This window comes from Artibeus jamaicensis, unplaced genomic scaffold, assembly GCF_021234435.1.
Source record: "Artibeus jamaicensis isolate MK-2021 breed Jamaican fruit bat unplaced genomic scaffold, CSHL_Jam_final contig_781, whole genome shotgun sequence".
NCBI classification, from domain to species: Eukaryota; Metazoa; Chordata; class Mammalia; order Chiroptera; family Phyllostomidae; genus Artibeus; species Artibeus jamaicensis.
The window spans coordinates 4123471-4150229 of NW_026521968.1; the positions used below are offsets into that span (position 1 = coordinate 4123471).

At 41.1% G+C, this 26759-nt stretch overlaps 1 protein-coding gene across 2 annotated transcripts in view; it reads right to left on the reverse strand.

Annotated features, from left to right (window-relative positions):
* The window catches only part of DNAH9 (dynein axonemal heavy chain 9), a 368257-nt gene that overhangs the window by 304355 nt on the left and 37143 nt on the right, over window positions 1-26759 (reverse strand). Inside the window, exons 11-17 of one of the 2 annotated variants that reach the window (XM_053672723.1) lie at window positions 24862-24930; window positions 21368-21494; window positions 16943-17196; window positions 15636-15885; window positions 11156-11291; window positions 7514-7710; window positions 6996-7420 (exon numbers count right to left, since the gene is read on the reverse strand). In XM_053672723.1, the coding sequence (XP_053528698.1) occupies window positions 6996-7420; window positions 7514-7710; window positions 11156-11291; window positions 15636-15885; window positions 16943-17196; window positions 21368-21494; window positions 24862-24930 (1458 nt within the window). Of the gene's footprint in view, window positions 1-6995; window positions 7421-7513; window positions 7711-11155; window positions 11292-15635; window positions 15886-16940; window positions 17197-21367; window positions 21495-24861; window positions 24931-26759 lie in introns of both variants that reach the window. The other variant, XM_053672722.1, reaches the window with a different exon arrangement.

Here is a 26759-nt window from a genome sequence, read left to right on the forward strand (position 1 = left end):
CAACTTATACCTTACATGGGAATAAACTCAAAATGAATTGAAGACTTATATGTAAGTTACAAAACCATTAAAATTCTAGAGTAAAATATAACCAGTAAAATTTCAGATATCTCTCATATTTTTGCAAACATATCATCTCAGGAAAAAAAACTGAACAAATGGGACTATGTCAAAGTTAAAAAAAACTTTTGTACAGCAAAACTAACCATTAACTAAATGAAAAGGGAACCCAGTGAGTGGGAGAATATATTTGCCAATGATACATCTCATAAGGGGTTAATTTCTAAAATATGTAAAGAATTTATATTACTAAACACCTAGAACACAAATAACCCAATTTAAAAAAATGGGTATATAAAAAAAATGGGTATAGGACCTGAATAGACACTTCTCCAAAGAGAATATACAAATAGCCAATAGACATACAAAAGGATGCTCAATTTGCATCAGAGAAATGCAAATTAAAACCACAATGAGATATCATCTCACCCATGTCAGAAAGGCCATCATTAATAAATCAACCAATAAGAAGTGCTGTGAAGGATGTGGAGAAAATGGAAGCCTGTGTACTGTTGGTGGGAATGCAGACTGGTGCAACCAATGTGGAAAACAGTATGAAATTTCCTCAAAAAAATAAAAAATAGAACTACCTCTTGACCCAGTGATCCCATTTCTGGGAATATATTCAATGAAACCTGAAACACTGATTGGAATGAATATATACTAACTCTAAATTCATTGCAAAGTTACTTACAATAGCCGAGATCTAGAAACAGCCCCAGTGCCCATCAGTAGATGAGTGGATAAAAAAAAAAAAAATGTGGTGCATTTACATAATGGAATACTACTTGGCCATAAAAAAGAAGAAACTTTTATCTTTTGCAACAGAATGGATGGACCTGGATATTGTTATGCTGAATGAAATAAGCCAGTTAGAGAAAGACAAATACCACATGACCTTACTTATATGTGGAATCCAATCAACAAAGCAAAATTGATGAACAAAATAGAAACAGAAACATGGATACATGGATACAGACTGACAGCCATCAGAGAGGAGGGGAGGGGAGGGTGATGGATAAAAGAATGTGAAGGGATTAAGCAAAAAAAACAGAGGTAAATATAAAGACACAGACAGCAGTGTGGTGTTAGCCATGGGCAAAGGGGGATGGGAGGTAGGTGGAGGTAGGCAAAAGCAGGGGGGTGGAGACAAAGAGAGACTTTGCTTGCACAATGCAGTGTGCAGAAAATGTTTTGTTGAGCTGTGCACTAGAAACCTGTATGGTTTTGTGAACCAATGTCATCCACAATAAATTCAATTAAAAAAAGAAAAGAAATGGGCAAGAGTTATGAACAGGTACAGTAGAAGAAATATAATGACTCACTCAACATAAAAAGGTGAGCCGCTTTACTCATAATCAGAATAATGCAGAATATTTACCACAATAAGATAGGGCTAAAACAAAGCCCAGCATTAAACAGTCTGTTAATAGCAACAAGTGTTGAGGATGTGAGGCTACAGGAATTTTCTTACCTGGCTGCTCTACCTTGGAGGGAGTTGGGATCATATGTATTCTCATTAAGTCGGCAATTCTGCTCTAATATACATGCCTGAGAGGAATGTTTGCCCATGCACACCATGACATATGTATGAAAGCACTCATAGTAACACTGTTGACACTAGCAAAGTCTGTTCAAACAGCTCCCACGTTCACCAACCACAGAAAGGATATGTAAGCAGTGATATACTCTTATGATGGAGTACTTAGCAGTGAAAATGAATGAACCACTGTTACATTTCTAACATGAATGTATCTCAAATATAGTGCTGAGTAAAAGAAATAAAACAGAAAAATTTAAAACGTGATATTGTTTTATTTTCATATTGTAAATGCAAATATATAAACGTAGATTTACACACATACATACACGTATATGCATATACACATGCATGTGTATAATATATATCAACCCATGAATATGTACATGTGTATATATAGCCACATGTGTGTATATGTATGTGCATATATGTAAATGATATATACAAGCAATGAATAAGTATCTGTGTGTAAATGCCTGTATATATATACATATACACACGTATGTGTATATAATATGTATATTTAAGCCATGAAGAAAAGCATGAGAAGGATTATTTCTCATTTAGGGTAGGGGTAACATCTATTAGGGAGGAAGGGGATTTGATCAAGGAGAAGTACATAAGGAAATTTAAAAATACAGCCAATATTCTGTTTCTTAGCTGGATAAGGCAAATACAAGTATTCATTATAATATTTTTTTCTAAATTGTATGCATGCTATAGTTCATGATAAAACTGTTCACAGAGACAATGGATGAAGAAGTAAAAGAATCAAATATAGAGTATCTACATTGTGTTGTAGCCAGAAAGACTTGTGGGGCGATGTTCTTTCTCCCTTTCTTTTTAAAGGTGGCAGCTTGACAATACATTTGCACACTGTTGAGAATTGATAGGGAATGTTTAATGAGGTAGGTCTTTGAGTAGATGAGACGGAAGAGGTCGGACTTAGAAAAGTGGGGAGAGTTTATCCACTGGAATAGCTGAGGTCATTGAAAGTAAAGCTGTAAATGCAAGTAGGATGGTTAATTGGGGGTTGAAAAGGGGAATTAGTTTTCTCATGATTGCTTCTAATTTTTCAGTGAATGAGAGACAAAGTTATAAGGACAAAGAGGATGTTTGAGGTTTAAGGAGAAAGAGAAAAAGGAAGTCTGAGAGAATTGGTAAATATCTGAAAATGTGCAGGATCTACTTGAATGTTATGTTTATATATGAGACTTGGCAGAAGAATGATTTGTTCATTTTTTTCATCAAGTATGAATCACCCAGGTGCAGCAGGTATGTAACCCTGAATTTAGACAGAGTAAGGGTTTTATAAAGTGGGAGTGGGAATGGTGAGCAAGGATAATAAACACTGAGAAAGTATAGGGGCCAATGAGTTGAAAATCCTGATGGGTCTGAAGAACTTTTCATGGCAGCATTGCCAAGTAAGTCAGCTGGAACAATACCAGCTGGTGGTAGAGAATGGAATGGTCAAACCTGAGATTTTGAAGGGAGAACAATTACTTCCAAATCTTTCCTCCTGCCCCACCAAGAGTGCAAGGTGGAATTAGGTAACAGAATTATGATGGAGGGAAAGTGCATTGGAGAGAGAAATCAACAAAATAAAAGGAAGGTGTGATGGAGACTATGTGGAGGTTGCATCACTGAGGATGATTATCAGCTGAAGGGTGGGAAAAGGGACTGAGCCAGATGGTAAGATCTGCAGTGATGGGGCAGGATGACTGTATGCAGACTAGTGGCAGTTCATACTGTCTGACAGAATTTGCTCCAGTGGAGCTGAGGGTTTTGAAAGAAGAGATAGTGAAATGAGTTGGAAGAAATACTGAAGAGCAAGAATATATTACCTATGTCCAAGACCAGTGGTAAGGGGAATAGGGAAAAAGCCAGCCCCTACCTGGGAGGGATACAAAGGAAGCAGTGTCTTTAGGAGAGGGCTGGGCTTCAGTTAGTGTAAAAAGAGGATAAGAGAAGGTGAAGAGAACAGTGAGCAATTTGCTGATAGAAGATCCTGAGGTCTATAGGAAGGACACAGTGGAAAGCTCTGCAAGGGCCAGGGTGGGGTTGGGGTAGATGAGGACATGAAGGGACAAATAAGAGTTGAGTTTACATGATGTTATGGATGGAATGTTTGTATCCCCCACACATTTGTACATTGAAGCCCCAGCCTCCAATGTGATGAGATTTGGAGGTGGGCCCTTTGGGAGGGAATTATGGTTGAATGAGGCCAAGAAGTGCAGATGGGGCCCTCATAAGGATCTAGAGGCCTTATAAAAGGAGGAAGACTCTCTCTCTCTCTCTTTCTGTCTCTGTGTGTATGTGTGTGTGTATCTCTCTCTCTCTCCTTCCCACCCCCAGACACTGAAGAAGGGCCATGTGAGGACACAGTGAGAAGGCAGCTGCCTGCAAGCCGAAAGATGGCTTGCACCAGGAATCATATGGGCTGACAAATTGATTATGAACTCCCTAGCCTTCAAAATTGTGAGAAATAAATTTCTGTAGTTTAGGCCAGTTATGTTACTTTTTATGGCAGCTATTAGAATACTCCAATGTATATGTGCGGGGTGAGGGTGGGGGCAGGTTTCTCATATCACCGACACCAGTCATTTGTCCCATAATTCAAATCAACTCTGAGACTATGTCCCTGGAGACAGCATTGATTCCACAGGTGGAGGGCTCAGTCCTATACGACTGCCCCACTCCCTTCAAACACCAATCATAATTCTACTTACCACTTGTACCTCTGACTGACCAGTAATAGATCAGAAATTTTAACAACCTCCTCCTTGGGTTCAATTAATAAGTGAGAGCAGTTCCCAAAACTCAGAGAGCCTGTGCGCTTACTAGGTTACTGTTTTATTATAGAAGAATGTAACTCAGGAACAGACAGACAAAAGAGATGCACAGGGCAAGGCATGAAGAAAGGACATGGAGCTCCACACCTGCTCAGCCCACCGCTTTCCCCAAATCACTACATGTTCATCGACTTGCAAGCTCTCCAATCCCTGTTGCATTGGTTTTGATGAAGGTTTTGTTATAGAGGCATAATTGATTCGATCTTTGGGCATTGGTGATTGATTCGATCTCCAGCCCCTTCCCGTCTTCAGAGGTCGGGGGTGCATCTGAAAGTTCCAACTCTCTAATCACATAGTTGGCTCTCCTGGCAACCAGACCCCTTCCTCAGGTGGGGTCCAAAAGTCACTTCATTAACAGAACAAAAAGCACCTTTATCAGTCTCATCACTTTGGCAATTCGAAGGGTCTTAAGAGCTCTGGGCCAGAAAAGAGGACAATGACCAAATACATACCTGTTATTATAAATCACAGTATTAGAGCAGCCCCAGCTAAAGAAGGCAAATGATAAAAACAGGTTGGACTTATGACAGCAAATGAAGTGTACATAAGCTGTGAGGCAAGGTTGGGTGAATCTGACACCCACTACGGGGAAACAGGGAAATCACAAAGTTACATGGCACATGGCAGACACTTAGTGATGAATGGTTTCTATTGTTCCAATTATGTCTATTTTACCTAATCCTTGAGAATACAACAACTCACTCTCCTAAAGTGCAGCAAAGTAGTTTATGAAATCATCAACTAATAAACTGGAAGGCGCCTTACAGAAATCCATACTATCTTCTTTCAGAGGTGAGCGGTTCACGGACATCAAGTAAGGTCTCCAAACTGCTCCCCCATGTGTTTATCCTGTGAAACCAATCATTAGATGCTGCAAAGCCTGGCCTGATGAAACTTGTGGCAGCTGCTATCACCATGCCCTGCATCAACCATGTGTTCCTAATGGTATGACAGGTGGGTCCTGGCCGACCCTGGAGGAACTGCCCCTCCCAGGTGAGACAATTTTTGGAAATTGTAAAGGACTCATCTTTGATCACGGTTTGCAGGTGCAAGTCAATCAATCCAGGATCTATATCCTCAGCCACTTCCTCTTACTGTCTCTCACATGCCATGCCACTGTCCCCTCCACCCTGCCCTGACTACCCCAGGGCCAGATGCCAGGCAGTTAAGGACAGACCAGAGCCTGTTGAAATTACTCAAACTAGCCAATCCTAAACCTGCTTACCCTGGATCACCCATTCTTTTCCACGGGAGCCTCAATAAGGGCTCTTCCCCATGGCACCCCCTTGCCCCTGTTCCTCCTGACTGCATGGGGAGCGCTCCTGTGTGCCCCGCTCAGTGTGGGGCACCCCTGTCCTGGGTGTCTATGGGGTCTACGAGCCTAACAAATTGTCTTCTCAATGCTGATGTCCCTACCTGTTGGTCTTACCATACCTAAATAATTATAAAACCCAAATTTTTAAAAACGTCCCTATGATCTTGGGTCACCAGACTTACTACTGGAGATGGATCACAGGGCATCTGTCCCTCAAACATTAATCCCTTCGGGGCCATCAGAATCCCCTCCTCCACCCCCACCACAGCTTCCCCTTCTTGCCTCTCTGAACATGGAAAACTGGACTCTTCTTAAAGAACACCTACAAAGGCCTATATGAAACATCCCACACTGCTTTCCTGTGGTTTTCACGGGTGGACCATCACCCTTGCAAAGTCTCTGAATCTGTTTGTAGACAGACACATCTTCAACTTGGCTGTTTCCATTCTAGGTCACCAAGCAGGCCAGCTGCAGCACTCAGCAAGACCAATACCAAACTTCAGGGAGGGGGCAGGTCAGGTGCTCAATAGCATCAGCTGGCCCCAAAGGCTGACTGCTGAAAAGGGGATTGTGGCACCCAGCAGAATTCTATGAAAAGGGGGTGGGAGTCAAGACCCTGACTGTGGTGGATCTGTGGGGATGAGGCTATTGCGAAGTGACTGGGAGACTGCTCTCCAATGTGATCACTCACATACAGGGCCTGGTACCAGGCTGAGAGGTCTGGGTCCCGATGGAATAGACAAAATTTCAGGTCCAATCTGTCACAAGGCTAGAGTGGCCCAGATAGACACCCAGAATGTGTCAGTTCAGTGGCACCCATGTTGCACAGCTGGATGATGTGACCCCAGGAGTAAGTGGTAGAAAAGGAATCTGAAAGACACTCCCCGCTTCCACCTTTGCCTCTCGGACTTAGAGATTTAACAGCCAGAGTTGGGAAGGAAGGTTGGACCTGCTATTGTTGTACTGAACATTATTTACCACTTACGGAGTGCCTTTCGCACACTGGGCACCAAATGGAAAATAAAACAAAAACAGGCCACATCTAGTGAACAAAGGAAAGGGCAGGATTAACGTTACCACGGGTGTCCAAAAGCCTAGAACCTCCAACTGGCTGTTTCAATTCACTTAACCAATGAGCCCATGGGCAAATACATGAAGGCAAGTTAAAAACATAACACTCCAGACAGACTGGGATGCTGGATGAAAGCCAAGGAAACCCCTGTATTACCTGTTGGTGACATAGTCAACAAGGTGCTGTTTGAACAGGAGGCTCCACCTCTTAATTAGATTCAGCAGAGATGCTTTAAAGGGTCGCACGTCAATCCTCATCCAGTGGTCAAACACCTTCATGGGCTCCAGCCTACACACATCTTCATAGAGCTTTTCGTAGGAGTCAATCTGTGCTTTAAACTGGTGAAGGAGGGGTGGGTTCTCTGGGATGCCATCATCTGCATGGGCTTCAATCTCTTCAGGTGTGAGGATGTGCCCATACAATAGAAACTGGGCCAAAATCTCCTTACGGTCCTCCACATAGAGGTAAGAGTACTGGCTGAAGGTGTTTCGGTAGCTGCAGCAGAGGGCCATCATGCCCTGAACTCTGTCCATGAGGGTGTTCCGCATCCTTGCCAAGTGGGCCACAGCCTCCATGTCAACCTGGGGAGCAAGACAAGAGCAGGAAGATCATACCAGTACTCTGCAGCAAGTCCCAGGTCTGGCTGGAAGGCAAGGTGGCTGCAGATCCAGTACCTGATAGTGAGGAGCGCTCTTTTGTGGGGAAAGCCGTGGCACCAAAGATGCTATTCTAAAAATGCTGGTGACAAGACCCTCAACCATGTCATAGAAGTTGCCCTCCACTCCAGACTCCAGAGATGGAGAGAAAACTAATTCTGGGATTGCTAAACTCAGCTGTGCTTCAAATATTGGGTTGAGTCCTGGCTTACATTCTGAAAAACAAGAAAAAAAAAGGGAAATAGGTAAAATGGGCAAAGAGAAGTACCATTTTAAAAATGCTCAGAGCATTTCTTTCCTTTAAATGAGCTGCACAGTATAGAAAATGGAAAGGTAAACTTTACTAACACCCAGAAAAGGGGAGGGTCTCAGTCTTGCAGTATTTATCAGCAGGGGAAGTACTGACATTTTGAACTTGCCAAGTATAAATTTGATGCGGGGCTGTCCTGGGCACTGCAGAACAATTCCTCTGCTTGTCTTCAGAGAGCATATCCAGTGACTGAGCAACCGAAGCCTGTCTCCTTCCATGTTCCCAAATGCCTCCTGGGAGGCAGTAGAGACTGGTTGAGAAGGGGTAGATTTTGCAAAGCCAATTTTTTGGAAGCAGCTCATTTCTTCCTAGGCACAGACTAGACAATACCACTGGCAGCCACTAGGGGGCCGGGGGGGTTCTGTCACTGGTTGCACAGGTATGAAAAGCAAAGAGACACTACAGTTCTGCCTATTCTACTTCCTGTCTATAAGAACAGAACTTATTTTAATTCTGTAGTCCCATAGTGATAAAAAATTTTAAAACAGTATAAGTAATTTAAAAATTCCTCATAACTTGCTAGACAACTCGTCTTGCTAAATTTAAATAAAAATATAAAATGGAGTAAGATATTCCAAGTACAAGATAAATGCCAAAGCTTTTATCAATAATCACTTATTTTACTATATGTTTTTGGTGGTAGTTGTATTTAGGAGACTGTTATGTGCTGGATACTGTGGGTGGCAGAGACTACTTATTGGAATTTATTGGCCCCTTTACCAGAACTAGAGCTGTAAGTGTGCACTCCACATTTCCCAGCTTGCAGCAAGGTGTGGCTGCATGGTTCCCTCACCAGCAGGCTGTGGGGAGAAGTGATGGTGCCACTCCAGGGCCAGGGCCTTGGAGACAGCAGGTGAGCCTTCTCTCCCCTCCCCAGGGCTGGTGACCCAGCTAAAAGCAGAGAATAAACACCAAGCCCTGGTGGGTGGCAGAACCATGGGATGGAAGGGACCTGCCCACTAACCTGGAGCACTTGCTTTGGGCCAGTGCGTGGGGCATAAACTTGTTTGTGCTTCAAGCTGCAGTATTGATGGAGTTTTGTTATCATTCTTTCTAACAACAACAACAACAAAACCTGAGGGCTCCTCAGAGATAAGTAAAACTAGACTCTGGCCCTCAAAACTTCAGAATAATAAATTTGCATGATTGGACTCAGGAGTGTGCCATAAAATGCATATTTAACTTAGGGAATGTAAGTTTACCAATATCATAGTAACTATACTACTATTGTAGGACAGTGGTTTTAAAAAAAACTTTTAAGATTATGCTTTGCCTATGTACTCATGATATATTCTGTATTCCTGCATGTATTAGATGCTTCTAATTTAGTAGGCCAGGTTGCACATAATTTAAAGGATTTACAAGACTTTAAAGGCTATTTTGACTCTATGAGGGTTTTGCCCTATATACTGTCATGAGAACCCAATCCCTACCTTAGATGCAATGCCAGCATAATGACCACACAAACCAGGTGGTCCTGGTGGCTCCACAACCTTGGTGCAAGGAAATCACTTTAGCAATTAAGAAGGGGAAGATGATTTCTGGAGAGTGGGTAGAATCTGGCCTCATTCAGTGAATTTTCTGGGAGGCCAGACCAAAGCATAGGAATGGTTTTCGCTTGACTAAACTAAAGAAAATAGAAATGGTAAGGTGGATCAGAGTAATAAAATTGCCCAGCTGGCTACTGCAAAGGATCACAATGATTTCCTTCTTTTTAGAGGCTACTCTCTTTAGGCTCCTTCACCTTCACCAGTGCCTTTTCCATTTTATCTGTAGCTTCTCAGTATAGGCAGCTGCTAAATCTAGCTCCTGCCCATCTTACAGTGTGAAGGAAGCATGCACCCCTTTCTTCACATTTCCATGGAGAAAAGGTAGCTTCAGTGATCTCAGAAAAATACTATCATCTCCTCTCTCCATCCTCTCATTACCACTCTCTCCTTCCCACAAGAGGAAGACAACCTGCCACATTAGAAAGTGCAGGTCAGGAATGTGATTGGTCAAAGGTGAGTCACTGTGTTTAGGGACCATCTCTTGAGCACTGCCTGCACATGTGTGTGGCTGAGGTATCTTCCTAGATCTTGAAGGAGGAATGAGAGACCAGAAATTCCAAACCTCCAACATCAGAAGAGGTTGGTCTGTTCATCTAGTTGGGCGTTGAGAGGCATGGCCCCTGGGAACCAGCTCTCCAGTCTCAGTGTCTGTGTCCTTTGCCTCACAGTGGCTTGTCCCCAAGAGCTCGAAGGTGACCTTGCTGGCTGACTGTGCTGGTGCCCCTGTTTCCTGCTATTGCACTTTGTTGATTTGGGGAATCCCTGCACCCTGCCAGCAAACACCTTGCCTTTGACTTCAGTGTCTGCACCATGGGGGTGTTGCCCGTGTGAGCTCCACTCAGCACTGAGCCTCAGTCCTCTCCAGCTCAGCCTATGGGTCTGCATGTGCCCTTTTGCGTGGGTGGGATGCCTGGACACAGATCTTGGCCTGCCTATTTTAATTCTGCATTTGATTTCTTTCCTTGGGTTGGACTTGATATCTTAAAGTCTCATCTCACCTTCATCTTCTGCTTTCAAAATATTCACCTCTGCCTTTCCATTGATGAATTCTTTCATATGATCTTTGAGGAGCTCCTCGGAATCTACCAGATGTGAGAGGTTTAATTCAACTGTATTCCTGACCTCTTCTGCCCTTTCTATCCCACTCCTTACTAGCTTAGGTTAGCTCTTACTGTAATATATTTGATTCTCTGCACCTTAACCCAGTGTAGCTACCATAAATCCAAAGCCCTTAGATATCATTTAACCTTTAAAGAGTGCCATTACCTTTTTCTTAACATTCCTTTTCATTCTGAAAGGTACCTCATTCCTGATCTCTTCTCTGATCCTTTTTCACAGAGAAAAACTTCCAGTTAACCTGGCTACTACAACCTCTCTGAGTTCTCAAAGCTACAGAGATGGAGTATAGTGAGATTGAAGGCAGAGACTGCCCCACCCCCATCGCCACAAGTCAAGTCCAGCTGAAGCTGCCTTTACTAATTGTGCTTCCGGGCATTCTAGCTTAGTCACTCCTCTTTACTCAAGCTTGATTTACAATGAATAAGCTTTTATGTTTTTGCTTTTGAACTTCACTGTCTTAGAGCCTGGTCTATCATCTGAGTTTTGGAACAACCCAAGTCTCTTCTGTTTGAACAGTTTAGAAACTCGATACCTTTACTATATTATTGTGTATAATTCACAAAATGTTCACCATTTTTTTGGGAAAAGTCACAAACACTAGATTGCACTTCACTGTAACTCAACAGATGCCATTACTGTTATCATCCTTTTAATAACCCACATGCATAAGCCAGTGAATACCAGTGTTTTCCAGGAGGTACTGGAGGGAGCACTCAATGGCAAGAAAGAATCCATCCAGCAGCATATCATCTATGTAGTTAACGTATGTCTTCCAGATATTGGAGGCTGGATCTGCTGAAAAAAGACCCAGGTTTTCCTAAAAAATAAAGAAGTGATGTAAACCCTGTTTAATGATAAGGAAGTTCTAATCATCATTAATGGCACTATAAATAACATGTTGAGAAAAAAACATTCCTGTGAAGAATTGCTATTATATGCTTATCAAATCCATGCTATCTTATGGGAATCACCACTGATTGGAAAGAACAGAAAGGTAACCCATAAAGGGAGGATGGTGTGTCATCTGTCTCTGGGGAAGGAGGGTGGGTTCAGGCCACCTTCTCAGCAGGTGTGCTGCTGGATGCAGTGTGAGCTTTGTAAACGCTGACTGATGTGCTATGGAGAAAGCTACACCGAAGCAGAAGTCAGGCTGGAAGACTGAGGGTAGAAAGCATTATGATTCAAGAATTATAAGAAATTTTGGGTTCAAACAAGTGAAACATTTCTCGGATAATCCTTAGAAATGAGCTGGAGTGTTATGCTACTGGCATTTAATATCAACTAAAAACTTTCCTCATACTGAGTGATTTAGAAAATGCTTACACATAAAAAAATACACATGTCCTCTCCTCTTTCTCTTTCTCTCTCTCCTGCTGGTATGGCAAGTGCTCTTCATCATTTTCATTATTAAGCCTTTTTACAGTAACTTCCCATTTATCTTGTATCTTCAATGAAAGTTGCAACTACTTTGCAGAAATAATTTTTTTAGCTGACTCACACCACTTTACAAACATTTTCATGTAGTAAATCTCCCTGAATTAAAAAAAAACTCAAGATCCTGTCTTCAAGTAACAAAACTCTAAAATTTCCAACATGCACTACCTACACTTTTCCTTCCGAAGTACATTTAAGATTTTCCTAATGACTTAAAGTTCATCAGCACACAAATCATAACACAGTGACAATATAGTTTTGCTTTTGGGTATTATTAAGATGTGTATATCATTAAATATAGAAGCAAATGTTTAGTTTTTATGACTGCTTTGTTTAGTTGTTCTTTCTCCTTCCACATGTCATGCGATCAATATAGCTATCTGTACTTTTAACCTCTCTATCTCGAATCTACTACAGACTAAAAAGATCTAGCTCAAGTTCTGATTGTAGACAACACAGACAAATGACATTGGTCTTGTCCTTCTGCTACAAACGGCTATCAAACTGAATGCAATACAAGAAACAATTGTTTTAGGTAAGTGGATATTAGGCAGTAAAGGGATGTGATCCTTGGGAAAAGGGAAATATGCAAGGTAAGCTGTACAACCCACCTGTCTTTACCTAGAGGTACTTTCCAACCCATGACAGAGGAACGTGGATCTTAACTACAGTGTCCTTCCTGCTGGGCAGAAAAAATAAACTGGGGTTTGGGGCTACTGACACTGCTAAGTCCTCTTGAATCTTTGAGAATTAACTTGTGCATGTTTAGGGCAAGACTCTGCAAGTCCTGGCAGAGAACAGTTACTGGGGATCTAAGCTTAATGGAGATTGTGTTGGTTACAAAGTACTGGAAGATGTTTGCATTCTATCAGAAATCATGAAAAGACCTCAGAAATGCTGTGCTTTAAGATTAGAGCTGCTCTGTTCTAGAGTAAGTCTTCTTTAGACCCTCCCTAACAAAGCTTTAAACTTGAGCTTCAGCAGGATCAAGATGAACCACCAGTAAGTTAACTTCCTGCCCAAAGAGAAACAGACTCTTCAAGAGAAATAACACCTGGATTCTAAAGTGGTACCCAACATGACTAGAACATAAAAAATTTACTAAACATGCAAAAGCAGGAAAATGTGACATCTAACCAAGAGAGAAAATCACTAAGAGAAAACTCAGAAAATAGCTGCCACACCTATCCTGGAATGCCTACTTCTTAGAATTATTGTATGTGAAAGAAAAATAAACTTCTGTTGCAGTTTTTGAAAAACAGAAAAATAAAGTAGATGTTTGAATTACCAAACAATGTCATAATTTAATTAAAAACTCCCCAAATTTGGTAAAAAATTCAAGAAGCTCACAGTCTCTAAGTAAGATGAATATATAATATATAAAAACCTATCTAGGCACATCATATTCAAATGGGAAAAATTAAAAAATTTAAAAAGACTCTAGGAAAAATTTCTGATGGAAAAAATACAATACATATAGAAGAACAAAGATATAAATTACAGCTGGCCTCTGATCAGAAACATTGGGGAAGAGAAGATAATACAATGACTCCTGAAAGAAAAACAAAATTGTCTACTCAGAATTCTATATCCAGTGAAACTATGCTTCAGAAACAAAGATGAAATAAGAACGTTTTCAGATAAACAGAAACTGAGAGAATGCGTCATTAGCAGAGCTAAACAGCAAGATGGCAACTCAATTCTACAAAAAAGGAAAAACAAGTGTGGAAATAGTGAGTTTGTGGGTAAATCTATTTTCCTGAGTTTTAAAGCAAAAATTATAATACTCTCTTGTGAAGTGTGTTTTACATACACACACATTCCTATATTTCATGGAAAAACTCTAAGTCACTTGTGATTAGTTCAAGAGACATACTGAAACCTAGATAATGTAATGCAACAAGGTAAATCTGAAATTCCAATTGAGAAACTAAAATAGAGTACTAAAAATATATCATGGATAACAAGAAGGTGGGTAAGAAATAGCAGAAAAACAAAAAAGAGATGAAGCAAATTTGGAAACAAATAGCCAAATGGTAGAGCTAAATCCATCCATACCAATAACTACGTTAAGTGTAAGTTTAAACACTCCAATTAATAGGCAGAGTTATTAGACTTAGAAGAGTAACTTTCTACTGTGTGAACCTGAATTTGAACTTGAGAGAACACATAGTTTGAATATAAAGGGGCAGAAACAGATGGACAATGCAAAAAGTAAAAATAAAGTAAAAATAGTGAATCTGAAGGAAAGAGTACAGTATTACCAAAAAAAAAAAAAAAAAGACTTCAAAGCAAGGGGGTATTATTGGAAATAAAAAGGGAATTTCATGATAAAACAACCAATTTACCAGGAAATTATAATTACAGATTTATTTGTACCTACTAATAGAGCTTAAACACTTGATGAAAATATGATAGAACTAAGCAATTAAATAGACAAATTAAAAATCATACGTGATTTAACACTCTACCTTCAGTAATTGGTAGACAAAAAATCAAAAATCATACAGAAGATATGAATGATAATACCAACCACTTTGAACTAATTGATAATTATGGAACGCTGTACCCAGCGACAGAAGAATAAACATGTTGTCAAGTGCACAAGGCACATTCAATAAGATAAACACTATTCTAGGTCATGGAACAAGTCTCACTAAATTCCAACTGATTGAAATCTTCCACAGTATTTTCTCTAAGACACAGGGGAATTAGATTAGATTCTAGATTAGGTAAATTTCATTGAGATAACCAGAGATGCCCCAAATATGTAGGAATTAAACAATATACTTCTAAATGATCATTAAGTTAAAGAAATCACCAGAAAAAAATTAAAACTGAATGAAATGAAAATGAGGCAGATCAAATTTGTGGAATACAAGTAAAGCACTGCTCAGAGGGAAATTTATGTCATCGAATGCTTGTATTAGAAAGAAAGAAAGCCTTAAAATAATGTCCTACACATTTACCCTCATAGGCTAGAAAAACAAGACCAGTAAATTACCCCCAAATTAACTAGAAAGAAATAATGAAGAACAGAAGTTAATGACCAGAAAACAAAATCAAGAAAATTAACAAAGTCAAAAGCATGATCCATTGTATTTCAAATCATCGATAACCCAAAAGAGCAGCTGTAATTCATCGCTGACTTGGTGCCTGAACTCAGCCCCTCAGAACTGCTCTGTGGCTGCTTCAGCAGGGTTAGCACAGGCAACCACTTCCATCTTTCTTCCACTGTTCTCTTCAGTCTCTGAGAATGGGATAGGAGGGTGCCTTGGTCACAGTACAGGACAAAGCCTTACTGCACTAAGTGCTGCACTCTGCATTTGTTTGTTTCTCTATATCAAATGCAGTTAGAAATACCATCTCTTTCAGCTCTACAGAGCTAGGTTATGAAGATGATGCTGGAGTTCCACACTGAGTTGTATGGTGAGTTAGGGGTAGTTAGTACAATAGGTAATTTAGAATTCTGTCCCTGAATTCTCTTTTTGTTCCCTTGGGGTTTGGTGTGGGACTTAAACCATGTGATGACTAAGTGGTGTTGCCATTAAGAGAGGATTATTAATTTTGACACCCTGCTACCACAATGCTATCCATATAAATTTCTATCCATGACAGCAGAAGACACAGTACCTATTATTGTAATTTCCAAATTACTTCTGGCACCCAAACACACTTCTTGATGCCTGATGTTCATGCTAGGCATGTCTGGGAGGCTCTTTATTACCTGAACAAGAGTGTGGATCTTCATGCCAGAATCTCTGATGCAACTGTAGTATTTTTCCATTCGATCTTGCTGGTCATCCACGGAAAGAAGGCATTCCTTTTTCCCATCTTTTCTCTTAAACATTGGAGACACCCATGTTTTCATGATGCTTTGGATCTCTTCCACATTGCCTTTGGTTTTCTGAATCCTTTGTTCCAGATCATGAATACTATCGGTCATTTCAACAACATAATCCCAAACGCCTGCTCCCCAAAAGAAACACAATTAATTGAAATAGCTGACTGTGGCACAACTGAATGTCTAGTTGCTGTGTAAGGTAGGGATTCGACACTCATGGGTTTTATAAAAGATTTTTATGCACAGGTTACTTCATTATAATCAGCCTTTTTCTTTCTAGTTGTATTAAAAAGCCAACTCTTACCAAAACCTTGCTTATGGAGGAAAAGAAATAAACAGGTGATCCTTAGCTACCAAGCACATAAAAGTTGGTACACTTGCTAGTGCATGCCAGTGCAACTTGGTGACCTTAAAGAGATTAATGAACCTTCCTGTTTAAGCACCTTCACTGTGTTAAATGTTGAAAATGTCATTTCCTATTTTATAAGGAATAAAGTTCTAACTTTTTTTCATATGGCATTCCAAGACTTCTGTGAGTTGACTGTGATCTTCTTTTCAAACTTTAACTCTTTTGAGGACACTAATGCAAATCAATCTCCCTTTTCTGTGGTTTACTACACTCTATTTTTACCTCTCTGAAGGCTTTTTATCATAGCTTGTCTTGTATAATTCATGTTGTATATATGTCTGTTGTCCCTACTAAATGTGAGCTCCTTCTGGGAAGGGGCCATTCCCATATACCTCATGTGTCACATTCTCCCTACAGTTCCCGCCAAGTGAAAGTTCATTGAATCAAATTGGAGGACACAAAAGAAGTAAATTCATAGTTCCCTCATAAGATGTTTACAGTTCAGTTAAGAAAACCAAGTAACAATGATAATACAGTGAAAGTCCTTATTAATGGGGTGCCCAGTATGTGCTGGAGACTGTGGGAGATCCCATGCAGCCTCTGAGCCTCCCCCACTGTGTGGAAGCAAAGTTTATAAATATACTAATTAAATCCAAAGAAAAGGAAGAAGAAAAATAGCAACACTTCTTGCCTTCCCTACCTTGGCCCTGTGTCTGAGAGGGTACATTTGTATTTTAAAAACAACCCAGATTACCAGCTAATCATTTGAATGTCTGCCAACTTTTATTGGAATCTTGACTCTCAGCCTTTCCCCCAGAGCCCAGGTGGTGCCCAGTTACCGTCTGTTTTCCAGTTCAGAGTCTCCTCTGCGGCTCTCAGACGAAGATCAATATTTTGCAGCTCCTTCTCCACTAATGGAAATTCCACCTCTAGCAGCGTTTTCATCACTTTGTTGTACCAATTTGCCATCAACTCCAAATGTGCCACGAGCTGCCGATAGAACTCCCTGGAGGAGAACATGGCTGCTGCTGTCTCAGGGATGTGCTTCATCTGCCTCAGTTGAAGATAACTCATTTCTTTCAGCACAGAAATCAGCTGGAGGAAAGAGTCCACATAAATGGCTGTGGTTCAGCAGCAGTGAATAACAGCAATATGGGTCAAAGATTGACCCATACTGGGTCACCAGGGGACCCAGAAGCCTCAGGGTCCCACTTAATTTCTGGTCCTTTTAATGTAGTTTTAGAGAAGGAAGCTGAGTATTATTCAGAAGAAAAAGGATTCAGAAAGCAGCAGGGTTCACTGGATCTATAAAGCATGAAGAGCAAGAGGAGGAAAACCTGTGAAGTGAGACACTTGTGACACCGAGAGAGATCTTTGCCTGGATGCTTTGGGGCATGTGGCTGATGAAATGACAGGCGCATGACGATCCAGTTCCCATCAAGGGGTGGAAGTATGAAAGTCAGGGCCACCTACATCCATGAGAAGCCTCAACTTTAGACTTTCAGTATTCTCTGCAAATGAGGCCATACCCTTGGCCACAGATGCTGACAGGACAAGAGGAGGTTGTTACACATAATCATTTGAAATAGCCCTTAACTTCTGTAACCTGGGGCTGGCATGTCTTTGTGTCTTCCTGTACTTGGAGATCAGGGGACAGAAGTCACCCAGGCCTCTCTGAACTTCCCTGGGGTGCTGAGTTTAGAGGCAACTGCAGAAGTGAGAAACCAAGCAGATGTAGCCCAGTGAAAACACGGAGGGCTCTGCAGGGTTGCTAAGAGCACAGCTTGTCATTCCTTGCTTATTATTTCAAGAGCCAATGTGCACAGGAATGTGTGACAAAGCTACAGATTCTCCCTGCCCCCCACTCCCAATCCCCACTTCCATATCAAGACACCTGGGCTCCTGGCTCTGCTTCCAGTGGCTCTGGACCATCTTTTCATCGGCAATCAGCCAATCCTACTTAGGGCTACAGCAAATGCTAACAAGAATGTGGGGAAATAACTTCGGCCTCCTAGTTAATTTTGCTCAAAATAGGTATTACACATTTAAGTTTAAAAAATAAAAACAAAAATCAGAATAAAATGTGGGATTATTAATTTTTTAAATATATTTTATTGATTATGCCATTACAGTTGTTCCATTTCCCCCTCTCTATTCCTCTCCACCCTGCACACCCCTCCACTTCATCCCCCCCTTTAGTTCATGCCCATGTGTTGCAAGTTCTTTAGCTTTTATATTTCCCATATTATTCTTGCCCTCCCCCTGTCTATCTTCTACCTACCATCTATGCTACTTATTCTCTGTACCTTCTCCCCCCTTCTCCTCCTCCCACTCCCCTGTTGATAATCCTCCATGTGGTCTCTATTTCTGTGGTTCTGTTCCTGTTCTAGTTGTTTGCTTAGTTTGTTTTTTTGTTTTTTTTTAAGGTGTGGCTGTTAATAATTGTGAGTTTGCTGTCATTTTACTGTATGTGCTTTTTATCTTCTTTTTCTTAGATAAATCCTTTTAACATTTCATATAATAAGGGCTCAGTGATGATGAATTCCTTTAACTTGACCTTATCTGAGAAGCACTTTATCTGCCCTTCCATTCTAAATGAAAGCTTTGCTGGATAGAGCAATCTTGGATGTAGGTCCTTGTCTTTCATGACTTGGAATACTTCTTTCCAGCCCCTTCTTGCCTGTAAACTCTCTTTTAAGAAATCAGCTGACAGTCTGATGGGAACTCCTTTGTAGGTGACTGTCCTCTTATCTCTTGCTGCTTCTAGAATTCTCTCCTTCATTTTCTCTCCTCCTTAATCTTGGCTAATATAATTATTATTTATATAACAATGAAGTAGAGAAGGCCATTCCAAACACACAACCACAAGAGATAAAATGTATATGCATAAAAATATTGTATAATCAATAAAATGACATACTTCAACTGGTAAAAATACTTGCAGCAGATTTTTAAATGTCTGACAAGTATTTACCAGATATTCTAACAAATTCACAGGAAAAGAGGGTACTTTCACTCAAAAGTGGGTGAAGGACATGAACAAGCAATTTATAGAAGAAATGAACATATGAACAATCTTAAAACAGTGCTGAGATACTATATTTTTTCTAGTCCAACAAGCTGGAAGTCATTGGGAGACATAAATATCTTGCTGACAGGTTATGATGGATTCTAGCTCTCTGAAGACCCAATTGACAATATGCAAAAAAAGTCTCAAAATGTGAGCACCCTTTATTTAACCCCACAGTTCTATTTCTAGGCATTTATTCCAAGGAAATAATCAAGGATAGATGCAACAATGATGAAAGATATTTATTGTAGCAATATTTCTACCACATTTTATCCAACTGTTAGATGCCAATGGTGGTAAGATTCACTATTACTCTATTTACAACCAAGGAAGAAAGGGAAAAAAATGTAGTTTTTTAAAACTACAAAGACATACCATTTTTGAAGATAAAATTTTTTCAAAAAGCGCATCCTAGATCCATGAAATACAAGTTGTTAAAACTAGAAAATAATGTAAATGCCTAACAATAGGGCATTTAAATAATTTAAATACACTTCATACATATATTACTTCTCTCATACAGTGGGGCCATACTTGGCCCTGAAGGGGCAAGTCTCTGATCATCCCTCCAGAATGATGTATGTGCTGCTGACCATTTTTGACACCACAGCTATTGCCACGTCGGTACCAGTGGAAGTCAAGGAAGGACCACAGCTCTCCTCTGACTTATGTTTGTACTTGTCTCCTCTTGACTTACATCACAATTTAGATATTTATCTCCACTCCCCAATTCTGCTCTCACTGTATTTCTCCTACTTCCTTTCCCTTTTATCATCTATAGACACCAAAAAGCACCTACTATATGTTGTACATTGGGGCAGATAGATCCCTTGCCTTTGGAGTATATAAAGGAGTGGTTTATCCTTAATACTGTCTTATACTGAGGACATAATTACTATAATCATCATATATAGACTCTGGCATAGTTGGTAATCCACAAACCGATCTCTTTGGGCATTTAATATCCAATACTGTTGACAAGAAATGCTGATAAAGTTATTCAAATGAATTCAATAACAAACTCATAGTTTACCAAAGTGAAAAATGGACCTGCCTACTTCCTTTGTTGACTTTTATTTCAGTCAGAATGGATGTTCTACGTAACCTTCAGTTTTCTCAAAGACACCAATACACCATCAGCTCAGCCCTCTCTATACCACACTCCTGGAGAACTTGCCTTCCAGACAGAAGCAGGTGACTGCTTTCACCTCAGCATGGCCAACATTTTTTACTTCTATTGTGTACCTGAATGATGTACTTCCTGACATGGGCTAATTTTGATGATTGTCTTCTCTGACATTAAGCATCCCAGGGCTGTGACACCCACACTGGTCTTCCACCCTCCCCATCATCTAGAGCAGGGTTTTTCAACCTTGAAACTATTAATATTTTTAGACAAAAACCCTTTGTTCTATGCATTGTAGACAGTTTAGCAGTAACCCTGGTATCTATCCATTCGGTGCTATCAGCACTCAGTGCATGTTTGACAACCAAAAATGTCTTCAGGGGAAAAAATTGCCTCAGTTGAGAATCACTCATCTACAGTCTTATTTCTGAAGATACTCCTTCGAGATGTATCATATGCTGTCCAATTAAGAGAGATTTTTGCTTATTGGCATTAAAGCTCCCTACTAGCTCATGGGCTCCTTGAGAACAGGAACCAGGTCTTACACTTGTTTGGCCTCCCAGTGTCAGTCAACAGCCTTCATGGGAAACAGGCATTCAAGGTAGGCCAGTCAGCTGTTCAGAACTAAAGGGTCGGTAATGTGATCATTCCGTCTGTCCAGAGATGGGCAGCAATGTTTAATGCCTTCTGAAATTTCAGATAGTGCATCTCTATAACATGTTAAACTTTTTGAAGTTAATCTTAAGTGTAACTGCCATTCTAACTTTGTATGTAAAGTCAAGTATATGATAAAGCTGTTATTATATGAAAAGTTAAAAAAATTTTTGCAATATTTTATGTTGTGTAAAATCAAAACAAATATGCTGGCTAACCCTGGAGAAAACGTGAACCTTGGGCAACTTGAGAAAACACTACACCCCAGGATCTATCCCAACAAGAAAATCTGGGGTGCAAATTCTTTTGAGCAGCTTTCTCATATTCAGATAAAAAAGCCTTTTTGCCTTTGAAATCAGCAAAGTTCAGTGAAACTCTTCAGGAACCCAATAAGAAATTACTGTTGCCAGGCTTACCTGTGGGTTAAAGTTCACAGTAATCTGCTTCGTCTCTGGGTCACGCTTCAGAAGTGGCTGGGAGAGATTGTACTGTGACCTCTCTGATACTGTCTGACACCAGTCCTTGTAAAGCCTGGTCTCATACCTATGGGAACGGGAAACAACAGCAACTTCATAAGCACCTACCAGCACCCCAACACCTAGCAATGATTAACTAAAGATTCAGATACCATAGATTTCTACATATAAAGATATGTTTACCTATATAAACACATACATGTTTACATAGCCTATTTATCTATTCATTTAAACTATCTATTTTATGAACTAAAGATACTACTAGTAAAATACCTGAATACATACTTAAGGTAAAGTCATTGACAGGCAGGCATGGAAACTCCTGTAAGTAACCCCTTATTTTTAAAACCAGCATAGGTTAGGGCTTCCAGCCAAGATGGAGATGTAGGTAGACACACTGTGCCTCCTCGCACAACCAAAATAAGGACAACAACAATTTAGAAACAAATAAAACAACCAGGACTGACAGAAAATTGAACTGTATGGAAGTCTGACAACCAAGGAGTTAAAGAAGAAACATTCATCCAGACGGGTAGGAGGGGCGAAGTGGGGTGGCCAGGTGGAGAGTACTCTCGGGAAAGCAAAGGCTGGCAGACCCCAGGTTCCCAAGGTGACAGTGGGCGGACCCAGCAAGGTTCACAAGGTGACTGGTGGACCAGATGGTCCCACATTCACATGCAGATAAACCAGGCAAAACTGGGGAGCAAGTCAGACCATGCAACCCAGGGTCCCAGTGCAGGGAAATAAAGCCTCAAAACACCAGCTGAAAACACCTATGGTGGTTGAAGCAGTGGGAGAGACTCCCAGTCTCACAGGAGAGTTCATTGGTGAGACCCACAGGGTCCCAGGACTTACACAAACCCGCTCACAGGAGAATCAGCACCAGAAGGGCCCAGTTTGCTTGGGGGGGTTCGTGAAAGTGATTGAAATCCAGCAGAGAGTGGAGCAAGCGCCATTGTTCCCTCTTGGAACCCTCCCCAACATACAGCGTCACAACCCAGGGACTGGGTTGCCCTGCCCTGGTGAACACATAAGGCTCTGCCCCTCACTGTATAACAGGCATGTCAAGACAAAAAAAAATGGCCCAAACAAAAGAACAGATGAAAGCTCCAGAAAAAATACAGCTAAGTGACAAACAGATAGCTAACTTATCAGATGCACAGTTCAAAACACTGGTAATCAGGATGCTCACAGAATTAGTTGAATTTGGTCACAAATTAGATGAAAAAATGAAGGCTACGCTAATTGAAATGAATGGAAATGCACAGGAAACCAATAGTAATGGAAAGGAAACTGGGACTCAAATCAAGGGAGTGACCAGAAGGAAGGAAAAAAATGACCAAACAGGAAAATATGAAGAAGCAAGAATTCAAAAAAATGAGGAGAGACTTAGGAACCTCCAGGACATCTTCAAACACTCCAACATCAGAATTATAGGGGTATCAGAAGGAGAAGAGAAAGAGCATCAAGAGGAAAAGTTATTTGACCGGAAAACTTCCCCAATCTGGCAAAGGAAATAGAGTTCCAGGAAATCCAGGAAGCTCAGAGAGTCCCAAAGAAGTTGGACCCAAAGAGGAACACACCAAGGCACATCATAATTACATTAGCCAAGATTAAAATGAAGAGAATCCTAGAAGCAGCAAGAGAAAAGGAGACAGTTTCCTACAAAGGAGTTCCCATAGACTGTCAGCTGATTTCTCAAAAGGGACCTTACAGGCAAGAAAGGGCTGGGAAGAAGTATTCCAAGTCATGAAAGGCAAGGACCTACATCCAAGATTGCTCTATCCAGCAAAGCTTTCACTTAGAATGGAAGGGCAGATAAAGTGCTTCTCGGATAAGGTCAAGTTAAAGGAGTTCATCATCACCAAGCCCTTTTTATATGAAATGTTAAAGGGACTTATCTAAGAAAAAGAAGATAAAAAATATGAACAGTGAAAGGACAGCAAACTTACAGTTATTAACAACTACACCTAAAACAAAAACAAAAACAAATAAGCAAACAACTAGAACAGGAACAGAAACACAGCAATGGAGATCACATCAAGGGTTATCAACAGGGGAGTGGAAGGGGGAGAGAGGGGAAAAAGATACAGGGAATAAGAAGCATAATTGGTAGGTAGAAAATAGACAGGGGGAGGGTAAGAGTAGTATAGAAAATGTAGAAGCTAAAGAACTGATAATTATGACACATGGACATGAACTAAAGTGGGGGAATATGGGTGGGAGAGGGTGTACAGGGTGGAGGGGAGTGAAGGGGGGAAATGGGACCATTGTAATAGCATAATCAATAAACTATATTGAAAAAATAAATAAAAACAGCGTAGGTTAAATCAGGGAAGAATAGAAAGAGAGGCTCTGTGTCATCTTTGTGGTTGATAAGGGAAGTTGACAACTTCCCTTATCTCAGTCAACACTGAAATAAGCTATTGGGTAAGATTTGCGGCCATACTACTGTTCACATCACTTACAGAATCTGTCATCAGTCATCACACACTGACTGAGTACCTACCATGTGGTGGGCTTAGGAGATAAAAGGATGACTAAGCATCCCATGGTGAGTTCAGCTGATGGTGGGACCACAGGTAAACAGAGAATGCAGCAAGCACAGTCCTAGAGAGAGGAACAGGGTGTGGGGCACTTAATGTCAGGGGCCGGGGGTGATGGTGATAAGGGGAAGAGGGGCCGAAGTGATGCTTGACTGAGTCTCAGAGGATGAGTAGAGGTTGGGCAGTGATGGAAAAATAAGTGCTCCCAGCAAACAACAGCATGGCCAAAGGGTGGAGGTGGGAAATAGATTACTGTGTGCTGCAAACACGTGAGGCTAAAGAGGCAAGGGTCAAAACTGGAGAGGGAAGAAAAGACCAGGAAGGGCTTTTCATGTCACGTTAAGGAAACCGGGGATGATGGGAGGCACAGACAGGCTCCCCATCCAGGGGATGTGGTGACAGTGTTGGTTTTGGTAACAGTGTGGGCAGTATGGGCACTAGGCCCTGTACCCTCAAGATCTACTTCAGCTTAAAAGCAGGAACAACTATGAACCCACTGAATATCTCCATTCTTATGCTTTGTCCATGAAAAGATACAGGAAATATTTTTAAAACTTGTTTTTTTCTTTGTACCGCATGAACTGTTGCTTTCTGCTTAGTGAGCAGCTGCTGCGATTTTCCCTGACACTGATCTCGGAGAGCCACAAGAAGTGCTCCACTTCCAGCTCAACCGGTCCCAACAAAACTACTGGGGAGAAGTGTCTGTTTTTATTCCCTAGACACCTGTGTTTGCAACCCAGAAGCACTGTGTTCACAGATAATGTGGTTATAACAGAATACACAGCAACACTTCCCAGCCACTGAGGAATCTGTTCAAACACACAACTGCAAGAGGCACTGGGGGGCTTATGCAACTTGTAGAACAGTACAATCCCAGATGATGCTTACCTTTCCAGCAATGAAAGCATAGCTTCATATTTTTTAATCATTCGCTTTCCTTCGGCAGATTTCATGCAACTATCCATACAAAAGAGAAAAAAAGTGCTATCAGATTAGAAGAAGTAAAAAGAATGATCTGATTAACAAACTGCAGTCTTTAAGGAAGAGATTGAATAGCTAGCTTCCTAGGCTGGCTTCTAAATGTCCCTGAAGGAGTCTGAATTCTTCCTGAAAATCCTCCAGGAGCCACTAGAGGGCATCAGCACTTCCTGAAAGCAGGCAGCCCCACCTTTTCCTGGTGGCTCCACCAACCCTTCACCCTGGCCCCCGCTAGTCATGCAGTCCCTCGAAAACCTCAATAAAAGGGGAATGGAGACCTGGAAAAAAAATTTAGGGGCCATAGTTTTCTGTATAGAAGGGAAAAACTACATGACATTACACATTATAAGAAAAATTATACAACATTATATATAAAACAATGTTTTATATATTTACATAACAATGTTTATATAAATACACATATAGACATTGTTTCATATGAATATACATACATATATATTTTATGCCTTCTCTTAAATCCATCTAGGACATGTTATGAGAAGCTCTGCTACCCATTGACATGTTTACATGAGGTCCCCTCCCATATCTCAAGCGCCTAAATGTGTACACACACAATACACATGCATGTACCACACATGCACATATACAAACGTGCTCACATGCACAGAACCCTCCCAGAAGCCCCCACAGGAGTGGTGAAGACCACAGAGGAACATGAGCAGGGTCTGGCCCAAGGCTTTGCTCCTGTTTGACTCTCTTCTGCGACACAAACTGAGGGTCCAGGTGATGGGAAAATTGGCAAGGTATCTGTCATTTTCATAAACCTTCACACTAATTGTGTTGGTGGGTATGTTTTTGTTTGTTCTACCAGCAAAATGAGGTAGCATCTTGCAAAGATTCTTTAAAATTCATTTGCTCTTTAAACCAACACAGAGTTTCTTTGCAAGATACCCTGAGTTTTCAATGTAAGCCCTCATGCCTGCAGAGAAAGTTCAGGTTTCCAGCTGCTTAGTTCCCTTCCATGATGAATAAGCAGCTGCCTCTTGGAGACAGCAAGGAGAAGTGGAAAGAGCTTCAGGGCGGGTGGGTGGGCTCATGCTCAGCCTTCCCCTCAGGAAGCTGTGGGGTGTCTGCAAGCCTCAAATCCCTGACCTGTGTTTCACACCTGCAAAATAATGAGGCTGGAAGAGCAAAAGGCAATAATGCTGGGGAAAATAGAAGGCAGCAGGAAAAAGGGAATACTAAACATGAAATGGACAGACACCACAAAAAGAGTGTTTCACGGAGCTAAGTGGAACTAGTAAGAACAGACATTGTGGGTGTTGCTAATCCATAGGGTGGCCAGGCATCGGGGTCAGATCCAACTCAAGGGCAAGTAACACACAGAGGAGAGAGCAGTTTTGTGCACTGGGTCCTGTGGCAGTTGCCTGGAATGTTCAAGAAGTCATAGGAATAAGTGCCAAGAAACTCCCTGAAGATTCTACTTCATTTCATGGGGAGGCATCCAAAACATTTCTAATAACCAATAAACATATATTACAGGCACAGCGCAATTCTGAATTCATTTTTAGAACAATGGAAGTAAATCTCCATGGGAATTGCAGGGGATAGGTGGGTTGCTACCGAGATCCCTTCTGAGGAGCAGGCACGCCTACCCACCCCATTCCTTCACCTGCTTCTGGCCAGGAGTGTTGGCTGCTGGTAAAGCAAGGCTGCCTCTCTGTGTTAATGGCCTCAGTCAATGAGAGCCATCTTGCCCAAGGTCATGCACCTCCCTCAGACAGCCCCCATCTACCAATTAGCTCAAATGGGGGTACAAAGTCTGGGTAACACTGCAGGGCCAGGGT